This window comes from Mus caroli, unplaced genomic scaffold, assembly GCF_978045245.1.
Source record: "Mus caroli unplaced genomic scaffold, Mus_caroli_1 scaffold_15, whole genome shotgun sequence".
Lineage (NCBI taxonomy): Eukaryota > Metazoa > Chordata > Mammalia > Rodentia > Muridae > Mus > Mus caroli.
The window spans coordinates 96,715,682-96,741,078 of NW_028227270.1; the positions used below are offsets into that span (position 1 = coordinate 96,715,682).

Below are 25,397 nucleotides of genomic sequence, written 5' to 3' on the forward strand. Positions count from 1 at the left end.
AAATCTAAAATATCTAACAAAACTATAGAATTAATAATTCTATAATTTTATAGGTTTATAAAATTATTCTATAATTTTATAATTCAGGAAGGTTGTTGATACATGATCAATATGAAAGTTAATATTTCTACATGTGGCAATGAGCAATCTTAAAATTACATTTATAAGATGATCAAAAAGAATAAAATCTGTCCGGAGCCATCTAGGAGAGGGTAAAGGCTGCAGGTGATTTTCCTGAGGTGGTTCACCATGAACTGTGGTGAATGAGCTCAGAGGCAAGACCCAAGGGATTTTGTCTATTGATTCTTGCCATTGATATGCCTTCCCTGTCATCATTAAATTGATATAACAATCCTTGGGGTTAGCCCACCCTATTGGGCAGATTTTCTGCACATCAGTGAAGATGTACTCTTTTATAGCAATGCTATGAAGAGAAATAGATGATTTCTTAATTCCTAATAGCGATTCTCTAGAATTTCTAAACTTATGCAAATGATATGAAAACCCTCTGCAATATGAAAACTGCAATTAGGACTCTGCTAGTCTTCAGGTGTCACGACAGTTATAACTTCGGAATACATCCCTTTAAATTATAAAACCATTAATTAAAGGCCATAAACTGGGAATGAACATTTTATTGTAAGTGCAAGGATAGAAGATAAAATATTGGCTGGGTTTATCTATACAAAACTTCAATGTGAACTCAGACCTAAGAATTATAGTTTTAAACTCTCAATGAACCCGTGGAGCTGGTAACATATAGTGAATGTTTAGTTATATAACTAGTCTTAATAGAAACACATGTAAACATCTTTGTTATAACTTCTTGTTCAATTTGTGATTTGAATTTATGTTTGAACTTGTGTGAACTCTTGAAAAAAAGGATGCTTGGAATACCATGTGATCTATTCTCTTGGAAAAGTACAAAAAAACTAGGAAGGATGCATTAAGTTAGCAGAGGAAAAGAGTATAGAAGGGAGGGGCTGGGCAGATAAGGAGAGACAAAGAAGAAGAGAGCAGATTTAAGGATGTAGAAGGAGAATAGAGGAAAAGCAAAATAGAAGTAGAAGAGACAGCAGAAAATAGCAGAATGTAACAGGGCTAAAGAGGGAAGAGAAAAGACTAAAGAGAGAAGGAGCCATAGAGAGAGCAGAAAGCAGCAGGCAGGCTTTTCTTATAATGAGACAGGTTTTAAACTTCATTTAGCAATGAAGGGTTAGAAGCTTTTTCTCTCTCTATGCAATAAAGGTTGAAACTTTTGTTCATCCAGAATGAGTGAGTTCTTGCTGCACTGGCACTTTTGTTTTTACCCCATCCACAATTATATATAGATGTGTGTGTGTGTGTATCATATACATACCATATATTTTCATCATATATACTTATATGTGATATATATCATATATAAGTATAGTTGTGTATATGCAAGTATGTAAGTTGATGAGACAGATTGTTGGCCCCCCAAAAAGCATGTGATAATGAATGTGTATGTATTAATGTGTGTATAAATGTATTGTGTTTATGCATATTTTCTTGTGTAAAAATTTTTCCTTTTGTAAGTGAAACTCTCTTCTCCTGGTTCAATAAAAGTTAATTGCTTCAAGCCTCCTTCTTGCCTGGCCAGCCTGAAGCCATCGGCTTTTGGCCTCAGAGTAACTTAGAGTCAAGACAGGTAAATGTTATTTAGTAATCAGCAACAGGTGTCAATCTTCCTGAAGCCATTGGTTTCTAGCCCCAGAATAACTAAGAATCAAGGGGAATAAATATTAATACTAAGCAACTTTTACACTCACAAGACCAAGTCTTGCCTCCCCCCCCCCCATGCTCCATCCAATCGGCTGCCTCAGAGAGGACCTGGTGCTCAGGCAAAGCTCCCAGCAAAATTACGTATGAATTAATTTAACAAAAGTAGTACAGATCTTTCACAAAGCTAGGTAAGAAAGAACAGGATGATACAAAACCAAACACATAGATACCTGGATCAGAGTGAAGAGCTCATATAAACACACTTAGCTAGAGGCATTTCAGGTTTTGATGAAGATACCAAAAGCAGACATTAGGGAAAAGAAAACCTCTCCAGCAAACAGTGCTGGTAGAACTGGATAACTGCACGTACAAGAATAAAACCAGATTCCTAACTCTTTAATGAAAATTAACCCAAAAGGATCAAATACCTTAATGCAGGATCTGAAACAGTGAAAACACTAGGGGAAGGAGTAGGGAAACAGTTCAAAATACAGATAGACACAGCTAAGAAGTGTCTGCACAGGCCTGCAGTCTGTCAGGAAACAGCACCAACAACTGATAAGTACTCATGGCATTCACAAGCATTTGCACAGCAAATGAAGCAATTTGGCGAAGACAGCCCAGAGACTAGGTGAATATATTTGCTCACGGTACATCTGGCAGAGCTGTAGTATCTAGACTATGCAAAGAACTAAAAAGGCTGAACAATGAGAAATCAACCTACCCAATCTATAATGAACTAGTGAAAGGAACAGGTAATTCTTCAAAGATGAAATGCAAATGATCAATAAGCGTGAGAAGGAAGACCTTGTCTCAAACAATCAATCAATTGCATGGGTCTAACAGCTTAAAGTCCAAACCGATCTGAAACTCGGAGTGGAAGACATTAGGATAAAGCTTCCAAAGTCCCCTCCCTGCCCTTCTCCGCTGTGACAGAAAGCATGGATGAGTGTTTACCAAGCTCGTCTTGACAGAAGCTCCCTGGAGGGTTGATATATTTCATGGTGCTCACGTCTAACTTCCAGTTGTGCTTTGTGCATTTAACGGACCTGGGGGAAATGAGAGTCAGTTGTACTACACAGTGAAAAAAATTAGTGCTGATGAAGTGTGATGGCATCCCATGACTCGGAAGTCAAAGCAATCGATGGAACTCAAAATACATGAAAGAAAACCTATGAAGAGGTGATAACAGGGGCAGCCAAAGAGATGCTAGCTAATCACCAAGCAAAGTCTTTTCCTGTGAAGATCAAGCCTGTATCACACAATGATGTGTGTTAGAGAATAGACTTCAGGGTAACTCCTCCTGGTCAGGGAGTGAGGGTGGAGTCAGCTTGAAATGGGGCTATTCACACACCAGCTTTAGGGAAAGAGAAGGGTAGCTAGTGGTAAAACAATGCTTCTACACATGTGATAAGCAAGCTGCTGGTCTTGAAGACAGCTCTTATCCACAAAGACACAAGAGTGATGTTCTCACAACAGCTAAGTAGGGGTCAGAGAGAATGTGGTCATGTTTATGTATGACTTATCTCTCCTCAGCCTTCACTTCTACTGTTCAACGTTTCTGATCCCCCAAAGTTTAAGGTTTAAGAGTATGATTACCAGATCACATACAATATACTCAGATAAATATGAATTTCAGATCACATACAATATACTCAGATAAATATGAATTTCAGACAAAGTGGGTATGGAGAATATTTTCTTTCTTTCTCTTTCTTTCTTTCTTTCTTTCTTTCTTTCTTTCTTTCTTTCTTTCTTTCTTTCCTTCCTTCCTTCCTTCCTTCCTTCTGACTTTTTTCAAGACAAGATTTCTCTGTGTAGCACTGGCTGTCCAGGAACTCTCTTTGTAGACCAGGTTGGCTTTGAACTCACAGAACTCTGCCCCCTGAATACTGGGATCAAAGGCATGTGCCATCATGCCCCGCTAAAAGTGAGTATATTTTCAAATGCATATCTCTCACGTCATATACAACATGCACTAAAATTCTCTTTTTATCAGTAAGTATTTAGGTGCATGTTCTACATTTCTATTTATTAATGTAACTCCATTTCAGAATAAGACTCAATTATATCCAACACGAGTCTTTAAAGGAGGTACTGTATAATTTTTGATATTTGCTTGAACTAACTTCCTTCCTTCCTTCCTTCCTTCCTTCCTATATTCCTTCCTTCTTGCTCTCTTCAGCTTTTTTGAGGCAGGATCTCATGTAGCTCAGGCTAGCCCTGACCTTATATGTAGCTGAGGTTGACCATGGCCTCCTCATCTCCCTGCTGTTTCTCAGCTCTTCATTTCTAGGTGTGCACCACCATTCACGGCTCACTGCTCCAGGCCCTGTTCTGTTTTTCAGTCAGAATTTTATTTTGTAGCCCAAACTGATCCCAGACAAAGAGAAGCCACGCCTCGGTCTCCCATGCACTGGGCTCATGGGGGTGAACCCTGCCTCAGTCTCCCATGCACTGGGCTCATGGGCGTGAGCTACTATGTCAGGCTTCCTTTCACTTCCCCAGAAAATAAAGCTTGCCAGATCTGGGGGGGGGGGTTAGTTGGAAATAGGGTACACCTGGAGGTGCTCATTCAGAAGTAGGGTACAAACCATTTCTGTTCTTATCTTTATAAATTTGTTTGTTGTTGGTTTTGTTTCAAGAGGGAAGGAATTTTTTTAAGCCAAGAAATGGCTCTTACCAGAAGCATCATTTAAAATTTAAAAAACGGAAGGAAGGAAGGAAGGAAGGAAGGAAGGAAGGAAGGAAGGAAGGAAGGAAGGAAGGAAGGAAGGAAGGAAGAAAAGATAGAAAACATATCATGCTGCCATATCCCGGCTTTGTTGTATCCAGAATTTTTAAACGTCCTTTCTAGGGTGGCAAGAAAACATAGTCCGCAGTTTGATTCATGAAGAATTACTTTGTAGTGCCTCCTTTCTCAGGAATGAGTGGGAAACAACCTCTAAAAATCAGGATGAGGCATTCCAGATGGGACTGTAGAATATTCTAGAACCCAAGAGGGTAAGCTGAAAGAACCAAGTGTGGTTGTGTGCCAGCTTGATCGGAGGGCACTGGAAAGGGACAGGAGTAGGACAGGAGAAGAGAGAGGGGCAGGAGACAGGGGGGTGTAGGAAAAGAATAGGAGATAAGAGAGAGGTGGAAGGGGTGGGCACAAGAAGGACCTCAGCTCCTCACACAGAAGCTATGAGAGCATTAGACTTAAGGACATGAGATGGACAGCTTCTAAGATCCTGGTTATGCGTCAGGAAGGACACTGGATGGCAGGAAGGAATGGACTATGCTTAATTGTACCCTGAGAAAGATGCTCTTCGATTGGCAAGGGTACAGAGGCTCCAGAAGAACGGCAGGTAGAGAGGCAAATGGGAGCCTCCACAGGCATGCAGGTTAACTACTGTGTGGTGCGCTCCACAGAGAATAAAGCAGAGAGTGCCCAGCTTCCTTGTGAGGGCAGCAAAGAGAAGTTTATAGGCTGGAGCATGGCTCAGTGGCTTGTCATGCAAGCATGAGAACCAGCGTCTGAATCCCGGAATTCCTGTAAAACGCTCACTGGGAGTGGCAGCATGTACCTAGAATTGGCACTGGGGATGTTGAGCCAGAAGGATCCGGAGGGATCCTACCTATCTATCCTAATTAGCGAGGTCCAGCTTCAGTGAGAGACTCTCAAAACATAAGGCGGAGGGTGGAGTGGTATTCAGAAAGATATCCTCTGTCAACATCCAGCCTCCACCTCTCTCTCCACCCCCAACCCCAGAGCTAAGCTGCTGGCAAACAAAAACTAAGATTAACCACCCTAAGGCTTTGCGGAAGACAAGAACGGTTGATCTGTGGTAGTGAGGAACTTACCACATTTAGGTGAGCAAACTGAACATAAAAAAAACACCAGTTCTTCCAAATGATTTGTGTGTACAGACCGGAGGAAGTTGGTGGCCCCACACATAAATAGTAACAGCAGTGAACATCAGTTGGCTGCTTATCATATACTATGGCGATATTCTTTTAATCACCTTTTGTAGGTTTTGAGTGAGTGGGCCTTCTTTGTGTGTGTGAGAATGTGTATATGCATGTGTGTGAGTGAAAAGTCTCTACTGGGAGTTTTTCTCAATTTCTTTTCCATTTACTTTTTTCTCTTTTTGAAATTTATTTTCAATAATCCTTATTATTATTATTTTTTAAAAAAGCAGCTTGCAAATAAATAGAAAACACCATACACCAAAATTATCTAGACCCAAAGTTTGTCCAACTTAATAAACGTATATATAGTTAGAACTGACATTCAGAATGGAACATGAAACATCCCTTTAAATTTGACATTTTCAGTACTGAATATACTATATGCAGTTATCCACTACCCAAGCCAAAACATCCCTGACACAACTAGAACTAGAAGAGCAAGTAGCACCATATCCTTTATCCCAACATGTCTGTCATCAGCAGTTACTCCTTCTTCATTTCTTTCATTTGCTCTGAGAGACAGTATCTCTCTCTGAACCTGAAGCTCACTGATATTAAGCTAGACTGACTGGCCAGGCAGCCCAGGGATCCTCCTGTGTCTGCCTCTCCAGAGGTTAGCATTGCAGGTGCACACCACAGTGCCTGGTCTTTTACATTAATGCTCTGAATCTGAACATGGCTCCCATGCTTCAACAGCAAATGTTTTACTCTCTCGGAATCCTGAACAAAGCAGGTGATCTATTCATTTTCCAAGTGAGCAGACTGAGGCTGAGAAAGATGATGAACTAGTTCAAGATTACTCCAGAGCTGGAGAGTAGGAAGGCAGGCAGGCAGGCAAGGAGGAGAGAGCCCACTTCACTTTAACGTCTCCCTCAGTGGTTAGCTACATATGGAAAGACAGGAAATTCAGTATCTCCCAAAGATAATCAGCAGGAGAACAAAACCTCTATCTCCCCTGAGTCCTGCAAGCATGTATCAGAGATGAAGGGGGTGAGGCCCCCTGCCCTATTCCCTAGGAAGATGCCAACAACCCAAATTGAATATTATCTGCAGTTTTGGCTATAGGTTAACAGAGGGTCACACTGGAAAGTCGACTAGGATGTGGAACTGTATCTGTAATCAAACAAGACTATGGGTAGTTGTGAGAATATTCTAGACTTTGGGATTGTCCTCTGCATAATGATGGTGGGGGCATTTTGGAGAACTCCTCAGCTCTCTCTGTTACTGAACTATCTACACAAGGCCACAGGTAAGATTGAGCACACAAAGTAATGACAAGGCCCAACACCTAAGGATTCAATCCAAGTAGACCAGGACAGGCTTTTAAAGGATAGGGCCCAGCATTTATGAGGTAACTAGTGCTGACACAGCAGATGCCCAAGAATTCTCTTGAGATGTGCTAGATAGTTCCTCAAAGCCAAACAACTCGTCCTAACATTGCTGCTGCCCAGAGGGCAGACATTCTCTATGGGGATGAAGGCTGGCAAAGGCAAAGGCTCTTAGAAAAAAACAATCAGAACCCTACCATTGTGTAGGGGAGACAGCCAGGACTCTGTCTCTTTTCTAAGTGTAGCTAGGCTGACAGAAAAACAAAAAAAGTCTACCGGCTTTTTAGCAACGTTTGGAAAGCATTCTCTGTCTGTTTGTCTGTTTGTTTGTCTCTCACTGGTGTATGTGTGTGTGTGTGTGTGTATGAGAGTGTGTGTATGTGTGAGTATGTGTATGTGAGAGTGTGTGTATGTGGATATGAGAATGTGTGTGTGAGTGTGTATGTATGTGAGTGTGTGTGTATGTGTGTGTGTGTGTGTGTGAGAGAGAGAGAGAGAGAGAGAGAGTGTGAGTGTGTGTGTGCTAGTGTGCATGCGTGTCCTGGAAGCAGGACTTCTAGAAGAATTGAATCTTCGATGAATGCAATACCTCATATGTGTGCTCCTACTCCTGCAACCCAAACACCCCAATAGCTAGGACCATCAAGCTAACTTAGAGTTCTTAGAAAGAGAGAAGAGAAAGCAAATCTAAGCAAAACATAATTTTGAAGTCAGGAAACTGTTCCAATGAAACAAGAGGAAAACTTAGAAGCAATTTGCTGACTGGGTCATTTGAAATGTCCCGGGTGAGAAACCTTCCTGTCAACTCTAACTGCAAACAGGGTCACTGGCAAGAGAGCAAAGGAGCCACGGTACCTTCCATCTAAATCCTCGATGTCTTTCATGAACAGGCCTCCCTGGTGCTTGCAGAGGTTCTTGCATGCCTTTAGATGGTCCTTCTCCTTGTATAAAATGTACTCTTTCCCAGTAGTCTTATTTCGAAAAAAATTGATCCCTTCCTTGAGGTTGGCAACTTCGGCAGGAGACAGGGACAGCAGGGTCTCAGCTGTCTGTTTCCTGCTAGGAAGAGACAGGCATTACCAGAGGGGCATGCACCCGGTTGGGTTTGAAAGAATACACATTCTGAAAAGACAGCTGAAAATGTCTGAAGCATCTCCCACAACCCGGGCTCAGAGGCCCCCCAATAGTGACTACCCTTTCTCCCCACCTTTTAAAATCCATGCAAATGTGCGCTCTGCTTTCATACAGAGCTGAGCCCTTTCTCACTTGCCTGTCCATCATCTGCCAGCTCCAGGGTATTTCAAAGCAGCTGCTGGTGTTCTTTCTACTTCTGTGAATCACACCAGGAAGGTGAGGATGGCGAGGATGACATTAGACTGCCTGGAGAGTGAATGTTTACGAAAATTTTACTATTTCCGTTGGTAGTTTCCTCTCCCCTCCCCCCACACCGCTTTTAAAAGCCTGGGTCTTCAGTTCAGCTTTCTCTGGCTTCCCTTTTACACGTGGACATCCCCCAGCCCCAGAGGGAGTTCAAGTCCTACAGGATCACCATCAACCTGCAGGGTCAGCTAGAACTCGCCCCTGCTTGGCCAAGCCTTCTGATCCATCCCTGACTACTTGGTCTGACCTCCACCACTCAGAGTACCAAAACCAGCACCTGGTACGCCACCTGCTGGCCTACATGGGTTCACTTTCAGAGCCCTTGCTATCTTTAGTTTGGTTTTCTTTTTTCCTCCAACCACTTAGCCTGTTGCCTTCCCAAGCTGTGCTCATCAGTTAGCTATTTAACAACAGAACTCTCTCAAGCACCAAATTTGAGTGATTTACAGAAAACCTCAGCTGCGATGAGGTAGCATCCGAACTCCATCCAGCTTCCACCCAGTGCCTCAGCAGGCTCTCTCTGGATCCCAAAAACATCAAAGTTGCACTCAAGAGACTTTTCAAAATGAACGTTTCTATGTTTTGCATATCTGAGATGCAAAAACCTGGGTGTGTGTGGGCTTCTTTGTATCTTTTACTCCAGACTTAAAGTGGCCCCAAATTATCTCTTCTTCTCATGCTGCCTTTAAAAATGAGCTCAAGTGTACTGGGATGATTTCACTGACAGTGTGTAAATGTCTTAAACCAGAAGATAAAAAGAATCGAATCGGGGGTCCAGGGTAGGGGTGGGGTGGCAGGGTGAAGAAGCTGCTTTCTGTTCTAAACAGAGGAGGGCACAGCTCTAGGACAAGTCCCATAGTAGAGTCCCACTGTCACATCTGTCCTAAACTCCTCTGTTCACAGCAGACGTGGCATTTTTTCAGAGACATGGTTTAAGTAAATACGATTAGAAGGAATCCAGCTTCAACCTAGTGAGTCCTTTTACTGATTTCTTGTAGTGTAAAGAGCTAGCACCGAGTTAAAAGCAAGCACAGGCACCAGGTCTATACAGTGGTTAAAGGTGCACAGGAAAACCACCTTCAGATGCACAGATCTTGGGGTAAATAAATCACAAATCTCACATTCTGTATTGGAGTGCAGCTTTGTCACCCAGTAAGGAAAGCAAGTGCAATCAACTGCAGCCCCATTCTAGCACCAAGAAGTAAAATAAAATATGGGCGTTGCAGTGCACAAGCTTGTTTCTGGGATAGGGTCCTGCGGGGCCCATTCTGGTCTCAAAATCATTACGTAGGTGGTGACAACCTTGAACTTCTGACTCTCGTGCTTCTCTATCCTAAGTGTACCAACACCTACAGATACATCCCCTAAACTTCTCAGACTCATGGGCATCCCTCCCTAGCTTCTCACTGTCTTGGAATCTTACTATTTCTCTTGTGCTCTCTCTTGGTTCTCTCTCTCTCTCTCTCTCTCTCTCTCTCTCTCTCTCTCTCTCTCTCTCTCTCTCTCCCTCCTATCTCTTGCCTGCACTCTCTTTGTCTTCTTCTCTTGCTCTCTGCCATCCCTTCCTCTCATGGACTGGTCCAATCCACAGGCCATGTTCAGTATACCACTTTCTTTCTCTGCCCTGGACTCTTCCAGGTGCCTCTGGCTGTACTTTCCCTCATATCTACACTAAAAACAAAACAGACAAAAAAAACCCCACCCAACCAACCAACAAACCAATTAACCAATGAAACAAACAAACCCTTCCCCTCAATCGTACCTTGAGATGGTCATGTTCTCAGTTTATTCGTCTAGTACTGAAACCACCAGCTGATATGTAAATGGGTTTCTATCCAAGGGGGCCTGGCCTCTCCTAATCAAACCTTGCTATTGGTTTGATTGTGTCTGCTGATTTCTGCCACCCACCATAGTAGACTCCACGTTCTAGAGTATGCCTATTTATCTGCTTCTTCCCTGTGATTCTGGGCATCTCAGTATCTGTGGCTCCTGGAGCCTGCTGTGCTATCCTGGGCACCCATCACAAGGAAAGGCTCTGCTCCTCCCTCTGCCTGCTCTCTCAGTCTGATGGGGAAATACTAACTCAGCACTGCCTGCTTTCTCTCTGTTGGCTCCCTGGAGCTTAATAAGAGCACACCAGTGAGCTGGGAAGCTCCTCTTGCCTCCCGGGTTCCCATCACATGGTAAGACAATTCATCTTTACTATTTGGGACATTTTTCTCTGACAGGTCTCTCAATTCATTTAGGGATGGCCCACATTGTAATTCTTGTCACCAGGATGCTTTCCTTCTTCCTCCCCTCTTTTTCTCCATCCCCACAGTTCTCAGCTCCTTCCTGGAGCTTTCTTACCTGCACCTAGGAGCTGCCTGCCCTGCCTTGGTCTCTTCTCTTGGTTCACTGGAGCCTTGTAACCTTCCACAGCTCCCTTATGAGTCTCTACAAGATTAGAATCCTCCCTTGGGTGGAGTTCGCAGTCTGTGACCCTTTCCCTCCTTCGCTAATCTCTTTTCCTCCTCTAACTCAGAGATTTCATCAAAGCTTCGCTGTCCTTCTGCAAATGGCTTGGCTTCACTGCAGCTTGATGGCCAAAACATGACACACTCTATTTTCAAATTCTTGCAGACTGTAACAACTCCTGCCACTGCACAAGCAAATGACTTCCCAAACCCTTCACCCAAATCCTTCATACCTGAGCTTCCTCTGCTCCACACTCTGAAAAGTCTTTTATTGCTAAGCTTTTTCTTCTTCCCACTCTTGAAAACTCTTTTATTTCTAGGATTTCTTTGCTCTCAGCTCTCAGAAAAACCTCTCAAGATTATTGATTATGTAAACTCTTCATCTAAGGATTTGCAAGTTCATTGGGTATGGTTAAATATATATAAAATCTGTAACAAAAGCTAGCTTAAAACTTGTAGCAAAAGGCTAATGGTTAAAAAAAGTCGATACATAGTTAATCTTAATTTGTTTTAGCATACTATATATAGATCTGCTACAGTATACACACACACAAACACACACACACACACACATACACACACACACACACACACACACACACACAAGATTAGACATTCCTGTTAGAATATCAGTTGTTAACCCTGGTGATTATATGGCTGATTAGGAGCTGTGGCCATTGTACAGCCATGGAAGAGTATCATATAGTGGGCTGCTATCCTAGGAAAATATAAAAATTTAAAGTAGATTTCTTTTTTTAAATTTTTTTATTAGGTATTTTCCTCATTTACATTTCCAATGCTATCCCAAAAGTCCCCATACCCTCCCCCCCCACTACCCTACCCACCCACTCCCACTTCTTGGCCCTGGCAATCCCCTGTACTGAGACATATAAAGTTTGCACGACCAATGGGTCTCTCTTTCCACTGATGGACGACTAGGCCATCTTCTGATACATATGCAGCTAGAGACACGAGCTCCAGGGGGTACTGGTTAGTTCATATTGTTGTTCCAACTATAGGGTTGCAGATCCCTTTAGCTCCTTGGGTACTTTCTCTAGCTCCTCCATTGGGGGCCCTGTGATCCATCCAATAGCTGACTGTGAGCATCCACTTCTGTGTTTGCTAGGCCCCGGCATAGTCTCACAAGAGACAGCTATATCTGGGTCCTTTCAGCAAAATCTTGCTAGTGTTTGCAATGGTGTCTGCGTTTGGCAGCTGATTATGGGATGGATCCCTGGATATGGCAGTCTCTAGATGGTCCATCCTTTTGTCTCAGCTCCAAACTTTGTCCCTGTAACTCCTTCCATGGGTGTTTTGTTCCCAGTTCTAAGAAGGAGCAAAGTGTCCACACTGGTCTTCGTTCTTCTTGAGTTTCATGTGCTTTGTATCTTGTATCTTGGGTATTCTAAGTTTCTGGGCTAATATCAACTTATCAATGAGTAGATATCATGTGAGTTCTTTTGTGATTGGGTTACCTCACTCAGGATGATGCCCTCCAGGTCAATCTATTTGCCTAGGAATTTCATAAATTCATTCTTTTTAATAGCTGAGTAGTACTCCATTGTGTAAATGTATCACATTTTCTGTATCCATTCCTCTGTTGAGGGGCATCTGGGTTCTTTCCAGCTTCTGGCTATTATAAATAAGGCTGCTATGAACATAGTGGAGCATGTGTCTTTCTTACCAGTTGGAACATCTTCTGGCTATATGCCCAGGAGAGGTATTGCGGGATCCTCTGGTAGTACTATGTCCAATTTTCTGAGGAACTGCCAGACTGATTTCCAGAGTGGTTGTACAAGCCTGCAATCCCACCAGCAATGGAGGAGTGTTCCTCTTTCTCCACATCCTTGCCAGCATCTGCTGTCACCTGAATTTTTGATCTTAGCCATTCTGACTGGTGTGAGATGGAATCTCAGGGCTGTTTTGATTTGCATTTCCCTGATGATTAAGGATGCTGAACATTTTTTCAGGTGCTTCTCAGCCATTCGGTATTCCTCGGGTGAGAATTCTTTGTTTAGCTCTGAGCCCCATTTTTAATGGGGTTATCTGATTTTCTGGAGTCCACCTTCTTCAGTTCTTTATATATATTAGATATTAGTCCCCTATCTGATTTAGGATAGGTAAAGATCCTTTCCCAATCTGTTGGTGGCCTTTTTGTCTTATTGACGGTGTCCTTTGCCTTACAGAAGCTTTGCAATTTTATGAGGTCCCATTTGTCAATTCTCAATCTTACAGCACAAGCCATTGCTGTTCTATTCAGGAATTTTTCCCCTGTGCCCATATCTTCAAGGCTTTTCCCCCACTTTCTCCTCTATAAGTTTCACTGTCTCTGGTTTTATGTGGAGTTCCTTGATCTACTTTGATTTGACCTTAGTACAAGGAGATAGAATGGATCAATTCACATTCTTCTACATGATAACTGCCAGTTGTGCCAGCACCATTTGTTGAAAATGCTGTCTTTTTTCCACTGGATGGTTTTAGCTCCCTTGTCAAAGATCAAGTGACCATAGGTGTGTGGGTTCATTCCTGGGTCTATTCTATTCCACTGGTCTACTTGTCTGTCACTATACCAGTACCAGGGAGTTTTCATCACAATTGCTCTGTAGTACAGCTTTAGGTCAGGCATGGTGATTCCACCAGAAGTTCTTTTATCCTTGAGAAGAGTTTTTGCTATCCTAGGTTTTTGTTATTCCAGATGAATTTGCAGATTGCCCTTTCTAATTCGTTGAAGAATTGAGTTGGAATTTTGATGGGGATTGCATTGAATCTGTAGATTGCTTTTGGCAAGATAGCCATTTTTACTATATTGATCCTGCCAATCCATGAGCATGGGAGATCTTTCCATCTTCTGAGATCTTCTTTAATTCTTTCTTCAGAGACTTGAAGTTTTTATCATACAGATCTTTCACTTCCTTAGTTAGAGTCATGCCAAGGTATTTTATATTATTTGTGACTATTGCGAAGGGTGTTGTTTCCCTAATTTCTCTCTCAGCCTGTTTATCCTTTGTGTAGAGAAAGGCCATTGACTTGTTTGAGTTAATTTTATATCCAGCTACTTCACTGAAGCTGTTTATCTGGTTTAGGAGTTCTCTGGTAGAATTTTTAAGGTCATTTATATATACTATCATATCATCTGCAATAAGTGATATTTTGACTTCTTCCTTTCCAATTCCTATCCCCTTTATCTCCAATATCTATGTTGTATTAAGATGATAACATATTCATTCCAAAACACCATAAAAGAATAAAAAGATAAAAAGTAAAGACCCATTTGCTTGGGGAAATTACAAAGTAATTTTTTGCAGAGTATATAAGTTTTCTGAAAATTCATGGTTAAAAGGGAAATAGGCTAAAAAGGTTTAGACAGGCATTTCACACAAGAGAATATTAAAATTATCAATACAATTTTAAAGGGAGTCAAGTATCTCTAGTGATTGTGAAAAAATCAAACCATAACAAGATATGCCTGCAGCCAGTAGATTAACTAAATTTAAATAACCAGCTGGGCAGTGATGGCACACACCTTTAATCCCTGCACTTCGGAGGCAGAGGCAGGCAGATTTTGAGTTGAAGGCCAGCCTGGTCTACAGAGTGAGTTCCAGGACAGCCAGGGCTATACAGAGAAATCCTGTCTCGAAAAAACCAAAAGAAAAAAAAAATTAAATAACCGAAATTACCAAGTGTTGTTGCAAGGAGTGGGAGGTGGGGGTGACAATGGAAACTCTGGTAAGTTACTACAGGCATGCAATGTTATTCTGTCACACTGAAAAACACTGTGGCTGTGGCTGGAGAACCAGAAAGTATACATGGGCCATGTCTCCCAATGTTATTCTAGTCTCCAAACTAGACAAGGGTATGCATCTGTTCTTCAAAACAAGTGTACAGGGATGTACAACCACATTATTTATGTTAGCCCTTAATTAGAAAGCCCAAGTATTCAACAATGAAATAATAAGCTATAGCTGTATAAGTTTTATAGGTCAATTACATATTATCATATTAGGGTACATATGACAGAATACAGTAGGAAAAGAAACAATTTAAACAACTTGCAAAGACATGCCATAAGTGCTGGAAAGCTGGCCTGGTGGGAGGATGAGGGAGAGCCAGAGGGCTGACCGGCTCAGCTACCACTCAGACCCAGGTTCAGGGCTTTGAGTTTGCCCTTCCCCAAACCTATATCATCCGTGAACTGCTGGGGTGCATGAAAGGACCAGTCCTGCCAATCAAAAACTGCAGAACTCCATGACACTGGGCAACAACAACATAATCCAAAGGAGTCCAGGTCAGGACCCAAATATTGATGGCGCTACAGAAGCCAGAGACCTCTAACCAAACCAATGACCTATTACAATGAACATTTGCAAGACAGAAGAATATACTCTGGTATGGGACATAGTGTGACACACTACAGCTACAACAAGATGTTTTCTATGCTGTGTGTGTGTGTGTGTGTGTGTGTGTGTGTGTGTGTGTGTGTGTTTGGGGGGACAGGTTGTAAGATCAGAGGGTAGATTAGAGAGGAAAGTGAGATGAATGAGACTGGGGTGCATGACATGAAACTTAATGAAAAGTTAAAAAAAAAGAAATTCATGCTTAATCTTATTCAGATAAAGCTTCTCAGTGGACAAATTTAACATTCCTTGTTCAATAATGTGAGCAAAATATTGCATCTTTGGTAAGAGAATTACAATTAGAAAAGAATGTGCTATGGATGGATCAAGTAAAGCATGATATGGAAGCAGGTTTGTAGGTTTAAACAGCCACACTAAAGAAGAAGAAAACTACCATCTCTGCTCCCATGTTCAAGCTGGAAAAAGTAGCATGGACCAGATCTTGTGTAGGCAGAGGGAAGAATTTGACAGAATTGACGTTAAAGTAGAACAGAAAACAGCAGGAAATTCAAGCAAATCCACTATCTCAAAGCAAGTTCATTCAGGAAAGATTATAAAAATCAGAAATAAGCCAGGGTAAATTACCATCACCTCTATGTAAGCAAGTGGGTCAATTCCTAGAGGTATACAAATTGTTGAACCTGTCTCAAAAAGAAATAAATAATCAAAATAAAGTAAATAGCAATAAGCAGATAGAATTGATAACAGTACATTTCTTTTCTTGGATGCAGCCAAAGTGCTCTGCCCTTCGCAGACAGTTAAGGTCAGATTGCAGGGAGGCTCTTACCTTCATCTGGGGATGAGCACTCAGCCTAGGTCTCTGAGTTTGCCTGCCTCTAGTCCACCTCACCCTCTACAACAGCGAGGGAGCAGTCACGGAGAATAGAATCAATGTCCTCTCTAAAGCAGCTCAGCTTAATGTTCAACTTTTATGGCCTGAAAGATTGGTCAAGACCCTGGCCAACATCAACATTGGGAATCTGCAATTCACGAGCTGGTTGTCCAGTTCAAGTGCTGAAGCTATGTCAGCAGGCAGCCCAGCACCCTCCACCACTGCTGCTGCCACCCAGGGGAGGAAAAGAAAGTAGGAGAAAAATAAGGAGAAACTGGGGGGATCTGATGATGATATGGGTTTTGGTCTTTTTGACCTCTTTTGTAGACATGTTCAATAAAAAGCCAACTGTATAAAAGCAAAACCTAAATTTTAGCTCTATAGCTGGGGGTATATCTCAGCTGTAGAGCACACATTAACAACACATGAACCCAGAACTGAATAAAATAAACTCCATTCCAAAAGTGAAAACCAAGCCCAGATGGCTTCACTGATGCATTCTAGCAAATGTTTATAGAACAATCACTCTTCCAGAGCAAATGGAATTTATCCTCCCCAAAGCAAGCATTATTTAACATCTGAAAATTAATTTGTGGACCAGCAAAATTGCTCAGTAGATAAGGGTGCTTGTCACCCAGCCTGAAGACCTCAGTGTGATCCCTGAGACCCACATGGAAGATGGAGCAAACCAACTCCCATAAGTTGTCCTCTGACCACCACAGGCTTGCCACAGCATACATGTGCCCACACTCACACATCATCACATTCACAACATCAAAGGTAACAATTTCTTAAAAATAAACTCATGTAATATGTTAATACAATAAAAGATAATCACATGACAGCACAAAGGCTATAGAAAGACAGAAGAAAAAAGCCTCTCATCAATAAAACACTGTCACAAGGACTGGAGAGATGGCTCAGTGGTTAAGAGCACTGACTGCTCTGCCAGAGGTCCTGAGTTCAATTCCCAGAAACCACATGGTGGCTCACAACCATCTGTAATAGGATGTGATGCCCTCTTCTGGTATATCTGAAGAAAGCTACAGTGTAGTCATATGCATAAAATAAACAAATCTTTAAAAACAAGCTGTTACAAACTTAAAGCTGGAAGAAATTCCTAAAACCTGGCTATAGTGGTCTATGAAACCCCTATTTGTAACACTAATATCAAAAAAGGAAATGTTTTATCCCCCAACATAGAAGAAAACCTGATAATGATTCTTCTTCCCACATCGGCCCATTGTCTTTGCAGAAGTTTGAGTCAGAAAACTTAAGCTAAAATAATTTAAAGTGATCCTTCTGTTTTCCATCTGCCCCCAGAGCTGACCCTGCACCACAGCTCTCCATACCCAAATACTACTGGAGAGAGCTGGTCTCCCAGGAGAGCTAAAGATGGGCCATCATCGAAAAAGAGAGCAGAATAATGGCTGGCAGAGGTTGAGAGTACTAAGCAGAGGGGGTAACAGAAAGGTTGGGCAATGGCTACAATATTATAGTCAGATGGGAGACATATGTCCCAGTGTTCCATAGCACAGTACAGTAACTGTGGTAACAGTAACACATATACTGCAAAGTGGTTAGAAGGTCTGAATACGTGTACCACAAAGAAATAATAAATATTGGTGGATAAAATAACTATCCCAATTTGATCGTGTTACATACATCATGCAAGCATGTATCATTACTGTATATTAAATGATAAAAAATACAATAACTAAAAAGTGAAAAATTTTAGTTGAAAGTCAGAAAAAAAAATCAACCAGAAGATGATCAAAGACCTTTGCAGATAGAAAAAGAGCAAATACCAAAGGTTGTAGGCAACCCACATCTGGAGAAGACCAGGAAACCACTCTTTTGATAATAAGCTCCCAAGGAAGAGAAGGACAGGATGAAGGGAGGGAAGCATGCAACAAGGAGGAGGACAGGGAGGCAGGTAGATAGGCAGACAGACAGGCAGACGGGCAGAGAGGCAGACAGACAGGCATAGAGGCAGACAGATAGGCAGAGAGGCAGGCAGGCAGGCAGACAGACAGGTAGACAGACAGGCAGGCAGGCAGACAATCAGACAGACAGGTAGACAGACAGGCAGATAGTCAGGCAGGCAGGCAGACAGGCAGACAGGCAGAAAGGTAGACAGGCAGACAGGCAGACAGGCAGAGAGGCAGGCAGACAAGCAGGCAGAAGGCAGGGCAAGCAGCAGGCAATGAAATGGCTTCACAGGTAAAGCTTTTGTTGAAAAAACCTGAAGACCCGAGTTCCATCCACAGAAGCCATAGTGGACAGAGAGAATCTACACCAAATGCACTGTGACACATGTCCCTTCCCAATCACACACACACACACACACACACACACACACACACACACACACAAAGAGAGACAGAGACAGAGACACACAGAGAGACAGAGAGACAGAGGCAGAGAGGAAGAGAGAGAGAGAACAATAACCAATAAAAAATTAACTAAAAGAAGACACCCTTTCATTATTTTTGTACATAGATAGCTTATGGCAAAACGATATACAGCTCAAAAGACATTGCCCCAGTACTAGAATCCTATTCAATCATTAATGAACCCACTCTATAATTACACTGTAAAGAATATGTCTCCAAGGCAAGAACACTCACACTTGCATGCTCTCATTCATTGGCTGGGCTCCTAGAGCAAGGGTGGTCATGGTTCACAGTGTAGATTCACCCTTCTGGGATCCTGGTAGAACTGTTCTAAGAGATAATACTATCCCTTTCCTCTGAGCTTCTTCCAAGCTGTTTATAGAATGTTGGATTTCCTCTGATACATAACCCATTTAGTCCATCCTTTAGTCTCAGTTACAGTTCTTTGCTCTTTTTGTTTCTACTCAGACTTTGTCCACATTGTGGTCTAGACTGCAGACCATAATACTAGTCTACTCAGTGCCACTTCCTCCATCCACTCCTATTCATATGGGGAAACATCCTATTCAGATGCAGAAAACACTAAGCTATTTTTACCAGGAAATACATGTACATTCACACTTAACTCTAATATAGTCAGATTGGAGAGTGGCACCATCAGCCACCTGAATTCTGACAAAACGTTTAAAATACAGTTTTGGACTAGTGCTTTGGAATCATCCCTACAGAACACAGGACTTGGTCCTATGTCCACTGTCAGGTATAGAAGGAAGATTGAGACAATGAGCAGAAGGAAAGGAAGAGAGGGGAAGGAAGGAAGAGAGAAAGAGGATAGAGAGAGGAAGGAAAATCTGTCACTTGTCACATAAGTGTTCTGTTCTGGACCCTCTTCCCAGGTTTACCAGGGAACAGAAGAATACCCAGGTGGTCCCTTCCATGCCTCTGTCCATTTTAGACAGCCAGTGTTTTGACTGATCATTCTATCTGTTAAGTCACTGCTGCAGTGAGCAAGAGATTTCTACTTACTGTTGGACATGTGGTTTGTGCCACGTATTCTTTGGTAAGAAGGAGCTACATTCAGCAATGTCTTCTGTTTTGGTTTTCCTTGCACAGTCTGAATTTTTATTTCTCCCCTACATAAGCAAATTTCTACTCTGAGTTGGTATCTGTCATGAACAAGATGTCTGAGCAGCTCTCACAGTTTCACAGCTCCAATCTTATTTGCTAGCTATGTTCAGAGCCTTCCCATCCATAAGCATCCAGTAGTCCCTGCTTCTCTTGCCAACAAAAGGGACAGTGCTTGTCATCATGGTATGGCAAAGGAAACTGATTTCAATTCAGACTGTCATTGTATGGCAGCAGCCCCTCAGTTTGTACTAACTCATTGCTGAAGTGCCACTTCCCATGGGCCAAGCATATTCAAACTATCCCATTTTCCAAACCCAAAAGGGACTTCTGGTGGCCATCAACATGCTTAGCTTTAATGTACCCTTCAAGCTTCTCAGGGTCACATATCTTATGAGTCTCATCTGCTTGCTGACTGTGGGCATGATATGGCCAGCCATGATATGCTGCTGCAGCCATGATTTCCTAGCTACAACGGATGATATCCTTCTGAAGTACAAGCTGAAAAAAAAAAAACTTCCTTCTGTAAGTTGCTTCCTCCTGTTATGTCACAGTAATAAGAAAAAGTAACTTATTTTTGCTTGTTTTTTAAGTTTCAGCTTTTTATTCCATCTGTCTTAGCCATACTGTATTAAATCTGACATTCAATACACTACTGTGTTGTTTCTTGGGTCTCTGATCCTATTCCCAGAAAGATGTTCATTATTTGATCAGTACTCATTTTTTTTTTTAATGTCACAGTAATAAGAAAAAGTAACCACAGCATCCAATTTTACCACCATTCGATCTTTAGCAACCAAGGTTATTCATCAATGGTCTGCCTCAGTTTTTCAAACCACAATCATCCTTGAAACAAGATGCTGCCCCATTGACTCTAAAACTGTGACTCACAAACCCTCCAGTTAGCAGTTCAATGCTCTTCATTGGTCACTTGCTAAAGAGAAACCAGCAGTGCCTCAAAGAGCTTCAGAGCAGGTCACTAGGGCAACAGAGGCTGCTTGCCAGGATCTCCACCTTGCATCTCTTGCAAAAATAATCTTGTACAAATCATTCAAGTTTTCTAATCCAGAACACCAGTGGCCATCACAGGGAGACTATAAAAATATATGGGCACCCCCCATAGGGGCAGGTCTGATGCTAAGGTCCTGTTCCCCAGTTGGTTCTGGATCTGTCAGTAAAGAGATCCATGAGCCAATTTCTGTGTAAAAGGTACAGACAGGCCTTCCCGGTCCCTGGAGGAAAAGAGGATGCAAGGGAGGAAAAGAGGATGCAAGGGAGGAAAAGAAGTTGACCAGGCTTCTGATGGAGTAAAGTTGGCCAGACATGTGAAGTCTTGGGCAGAGTGGCTGCCTGTGGTGGGCTGGGGATGTGATTAGCAACTGAAGTTTAGGACAGGTGAGAGGAGCAGAGATAAAGATATCATTAAAGGTATGTACACACAACATCTCCCATAGGATGTTCTGCTTGTTAGCTCTGGGCTTCTGCTACCCAACTCCAGATAGAAACATAGTCTCTCCAGGAGCTCCTGTAGTACCAGAAACTTATCCCAAGGGAAAATGCTTCTTGGGGTTTCTAGATGGATTTTTGAAGATGTTCCAAGCCTTCTACTAAGAAATCTCCCCTAGACTGATGGACAGTGCTGGGCAGAGTTGGTGAGCAAGACTGATGACAGAGTACCTAAGGCCTGGGTAGATTAGAATGGCATGCAATGGCTAACTAAAAGTGTAAAAATTGCATCTTAGCCTTAAAGTCTTGGGGCTGGAAAACCTCCTCACAGGTTGGTGTGGTTAAAGAGACTTTGTATCTGGGAGGAGAAGCTAATCATAGAGACCGATCAAGAAAACGCTTCAGATGAGGTCTAAGAGACTGAACAAATTCTCTGTCCTGGTTGCCTGCAAAAGGACTCACTTAAATCGGTCATCAAAATATGATTTTTTTATTTAAATGTTTTGCTTTTTAAAGAATTTTATACATGAGTACTATATTTACATTATTTCTACCTCTCCTTCTGCCCCCTCCAAGTTCTTCCTTACTTCTCCTTACTCCCTCCCAAATCCTTGTTTATTATTGTTACATAGACAGATATAGATTATACACCCAATATATTCATGTATTTAGGGCTGACCACTTCAGATTAGAAAACCTATCAGGGACATCATCCCTGGAGAGATAAATTCTTCTGCTCTCTGAAGTCACTATTGCCTGTAGCTCTTCTCCTAGGGGTGGAGCCCTGGGAAATTTCATATCTGTGCTAGCATGTCACCTGGTGCTGTCCTTATGCAAGTCTTCATTAGACAACCATATTGATAAGATTTCATAGACACCACTTCTCGATCTTGTCAAGGAGATACTATCTTGCTGCAGGTGTCCTGGACCTCTGGCTCTTGCAATCTTTCTGCCTGCTCCTTCTATGATGTTCTCTAAGCCGTAGTTGTCAGGTTTGCATTGTAGATGCACAGATTGGGATGGGCATCTTAGTACCATTTATTCTTTGCATTTTGACCAACTTGCAGATCTCCATAATAGTCTCCATCTGCTACAAAAAGAAGCTACTTTGACTAGGCAGGAGAGCTATACTTACCTGTAACTTTCATGATTTTTTAAATGGAGAAGATGTATATCTTGTTTCTTCTTGTTCTGCAAGCCTCTTGCTTTGCATAAAAGAGCAGCAGCCAGTGCAACATATTGTGAGCTTAAGGCAGTTGTCCTTCATATCACACTGTATAGCATACAATTTATTCCACTCCCAGTCATCTTCTTTTTTTTTTTAAAGATTTATTTATATGAGTACACTGTCACTGTCTTCAGACACACCAGAAGAGGGCATCAGATCCCATTACAGATGGTTGTGAGCCACCATGTGGTTGCTGGGAATTGAACTCAGGACCTCTGGCAGAGCAGTCAGTGCTCTTAACCCCTGAGCCATCTCTCCAGCCCAACCCAGACATTTTCAATGGGAAGATTGTTAAGTCTTTTGACATAAACCCAGGGGTAGACATAGACAAGTTACGATATTATATGTGTTGGGAGCAGCCTTTAATCCTAGAATTTAGGAGGTAGAGGCATATGGGTTTCTATAAATTTGAGGCTCTTTCTCAAACAAAAGCAAAAAAACTAACAAAACACCCCAAATTATGTGAGACTTATAATAACATTGCTATCCCAAAATACAGAATTCTTAGAAGCACTTTTTACTGTAGATAATACCTTGAATTCTGAATAACAAAGCCTAGTCCCTGGTCCAAATACTGAGTCTAAGGCATGATCAAAAGAGAAGTGCATACTGTTTACCTGCACCCATTAGGAAATTTGTTGGCATACACACACACACACACACACACACACACACACACACACACACACGTATATATTGCTATTTCATTGAATTCTTCTATCTACCACTCTTTCAATCCTTGTTACACTCTAATCCCTTTCAACCCCACAGCACTGGGTAGGTCAGGCATGGACTTCCTTAGGCTGCTTCCTGCTAATTAGAGGCATCTGGTCTCTAGGGGCAAGACAGAGATCTTCCTTGTCAGAATATCAATGTCCAGAAACCCAACAATGGTAAACCAGCAATCTATTAAAAGCAACAGCAGGAAGCAGCAGCCACCACAGGCCTTTGGGGCTCTTCCGTTTATTCCTTCTCCAGAGTCCTCAGAATTTAACTATCTGCAACTGGCAAGAATTATGCTCTGGTAGTGCAAGAGGAAAGTCATAATCACCTGCTGTGACGCAGCCTCTTATTCCACACCTGGGATTAAAACAAAAACATATTCACATAGCATAACTGAGTCTTTAAAGAAACCAGAATTCTCATTACAGAAGCTGGTTTTTTTTCCTAGCAATACTATTGAGAGGAGGTTACACACACACATATACACACACACACACACACACACACACACACACAGAGGTGGGGGGAGGGGAGGAAGGGAGGGATGGGGAGGAACAGGGACGGGGAGGGGGAGAGGGAGAGGAGAAGGGGAAGAGAAGGGGGAGGGAAAGGAGGAGGGGGAGAAAGAGAGGGGAATAATAAAGATCATTTAGCCTGTCTATCCACTACTATTTGAAGGCAAGCATGCTGGAGCAAGTTACTTCACCCCATATATTTGGGGGTAGCATAGAAACTCCCCAACGGATTTTACACATGCTCCCTTCAGCAATGAGTCAAGGGCCTCATGGCATCATTTTGATCATCTGACATAACAGATGCTCTGCAAACACTTCATTAACTACAGTTACTTCTCCCAGCAGAGGAGTGTTCACTGGAAGCATTCACACTCTCTGAGCAGTAAACTCAGCTTGCTTCTCAATGTGTCCCAACTTCGGGCAGACTATGTAAGCATCTTCCAGTGACTGCTGTGCAACGTTGCTGCTTCCCACCCACTATTACAATAACATTTTCTGTTGTCATCTGTTCATGGCCACCCTGAGCTTTGCAGTGAGAAGACAGCACACCTGATGTGCAAGGTAACAGAGTTCCATGACCAGAGCCACCAGGAATGTGGCAGGGCCAGCACCAGGGCAGTCAGGCAGCAGGCAATGTCCACTCGCTTCTTGCTACCCACAGAGACAGCAACAGGGTCATAGGGGTTCTGTCACTTAGCTATGCCACTGCTACCAAAATAGGACCTTTGACATTTAATCGACCATTTCAAAAATTAATTGCATGAGACACTTTGGTGGTACACACCTTTAATCCCAGTACTGTCTAATTGCAAAAGAAATTTTTATTTATAGCTCATTCCTCTGTCTGTGGACTCAGTGAAGTATCTAGAACACGCCCCAGATTTTGATTTTTTTTTGCCACATTGGATTTTTAAAGCCTTCTCAATGATATTTACATTACACTCTGATATTTTAGATGTACATATTATTATTTTCTTTTGCAAAAAGGCCTATGTTTGAAGGAATACATTTGCAATTAAAGATTGATTGCCTAGGTCCCTGAAGGAAGCAGTCACATCGCCACGGGTTTAACTTTCTGAAAATTAGCAAATGATGCTTCTAAGTGAAGCTATGAAATCTTGGGGTTTTGACTATTCTTATGTATGTGTACAGGTATGTATCATATATCATATCTGCCTGTGTGCTTATGATTGCATATTGTTTGTTTAGTTCCAAATTAGCTTATAGATAAATCAGCACCCACTAAAGTGTAAATTTAGCACAAATGCCTTTGAATCCACATGATTTAAATATATGTGTGTATATACAATTTTCTACTTTATTTCTATTTTATATATAAATTTTTATTTCTGATTTTATTGAGACAAGGTCTCTCTAGGTATCACTGACTGTTCCTTAGAGATTTACCTGTTTGGGATCAAAGCTACCATTCTTAGCTATGTGAGCACAGTTTTGAAAATATGATAATTTAAGTTTGTTGGTGAAAGAAAAGTAAAGATTTTTTTAATTGCTAACTAGAGAGACCTTTCAACAGTTAGATGTGACAGTTAGATGTGACTCCTGCTCTTGCAGAGGACCTGAGTTTTGTTCCCAGCTCTCACCTCTGGTAGCTCACAATGGCTGTAACTCCAGGTGATTGTACCCCTTATTCTGGCCTCTATGGGCACCTATACACTATGTTTAGTGTACATATTCCCAACCCCGCACCCTGCCTACTGTCAGAGCAAACAGCGAAGGGACCCATGATAAACAATGCCTTGGGGACCTGTGAGAAAAGCTCCAGGAAAAAAGGCAGATGGCCTTTTACCTCAGGTGCATTTTGTCCCCTGGATTGTCCTTGAACATGATTTTGTGCCTCCTGTGACAAACATTTA

At 42.0% G+C, this 25,397-nt stretch overlaps 1 protein-coding gene across 2 annotated transcripts in view; it reads right to left on the minus strand.

The window, feature by feature from the left end:
* The window catches only part of LOC110307606 (cytidine monophosphate-N-acetylneuraminic acid hydroxylase), a 75,012-nt gene that overhangs the window by 43,840 nt on the left and 5,775 nt on the right, over positions 1 to 25,397 (minus strand). For both annotated transcript variants that reach the window (XM_029468279.2, XM_085831209.1), the window contains exons 2-4: positions 8,299 to 8,408; positions 7,884 to 8,084; positions 2,704 to 2,795 (exon numbers count right to left, since the gene is read on the minus strand). In XM_029468279.2, the coding sequence (XP_029324139.1) occupies positions 2,704 to 2,795; positions 7,884 to 8,084; positions 8,299 to 8,309 (304 nt within the window). In that variant the 5' untranslated portion in view covers positions 8,310 to 8,408. The remainder of the gene's footprint in view (positions 1 to 2,703; positions 2,796 to 7,883; positions 8,085 to 8,298; positions 8,409 to 25,397) is intronic.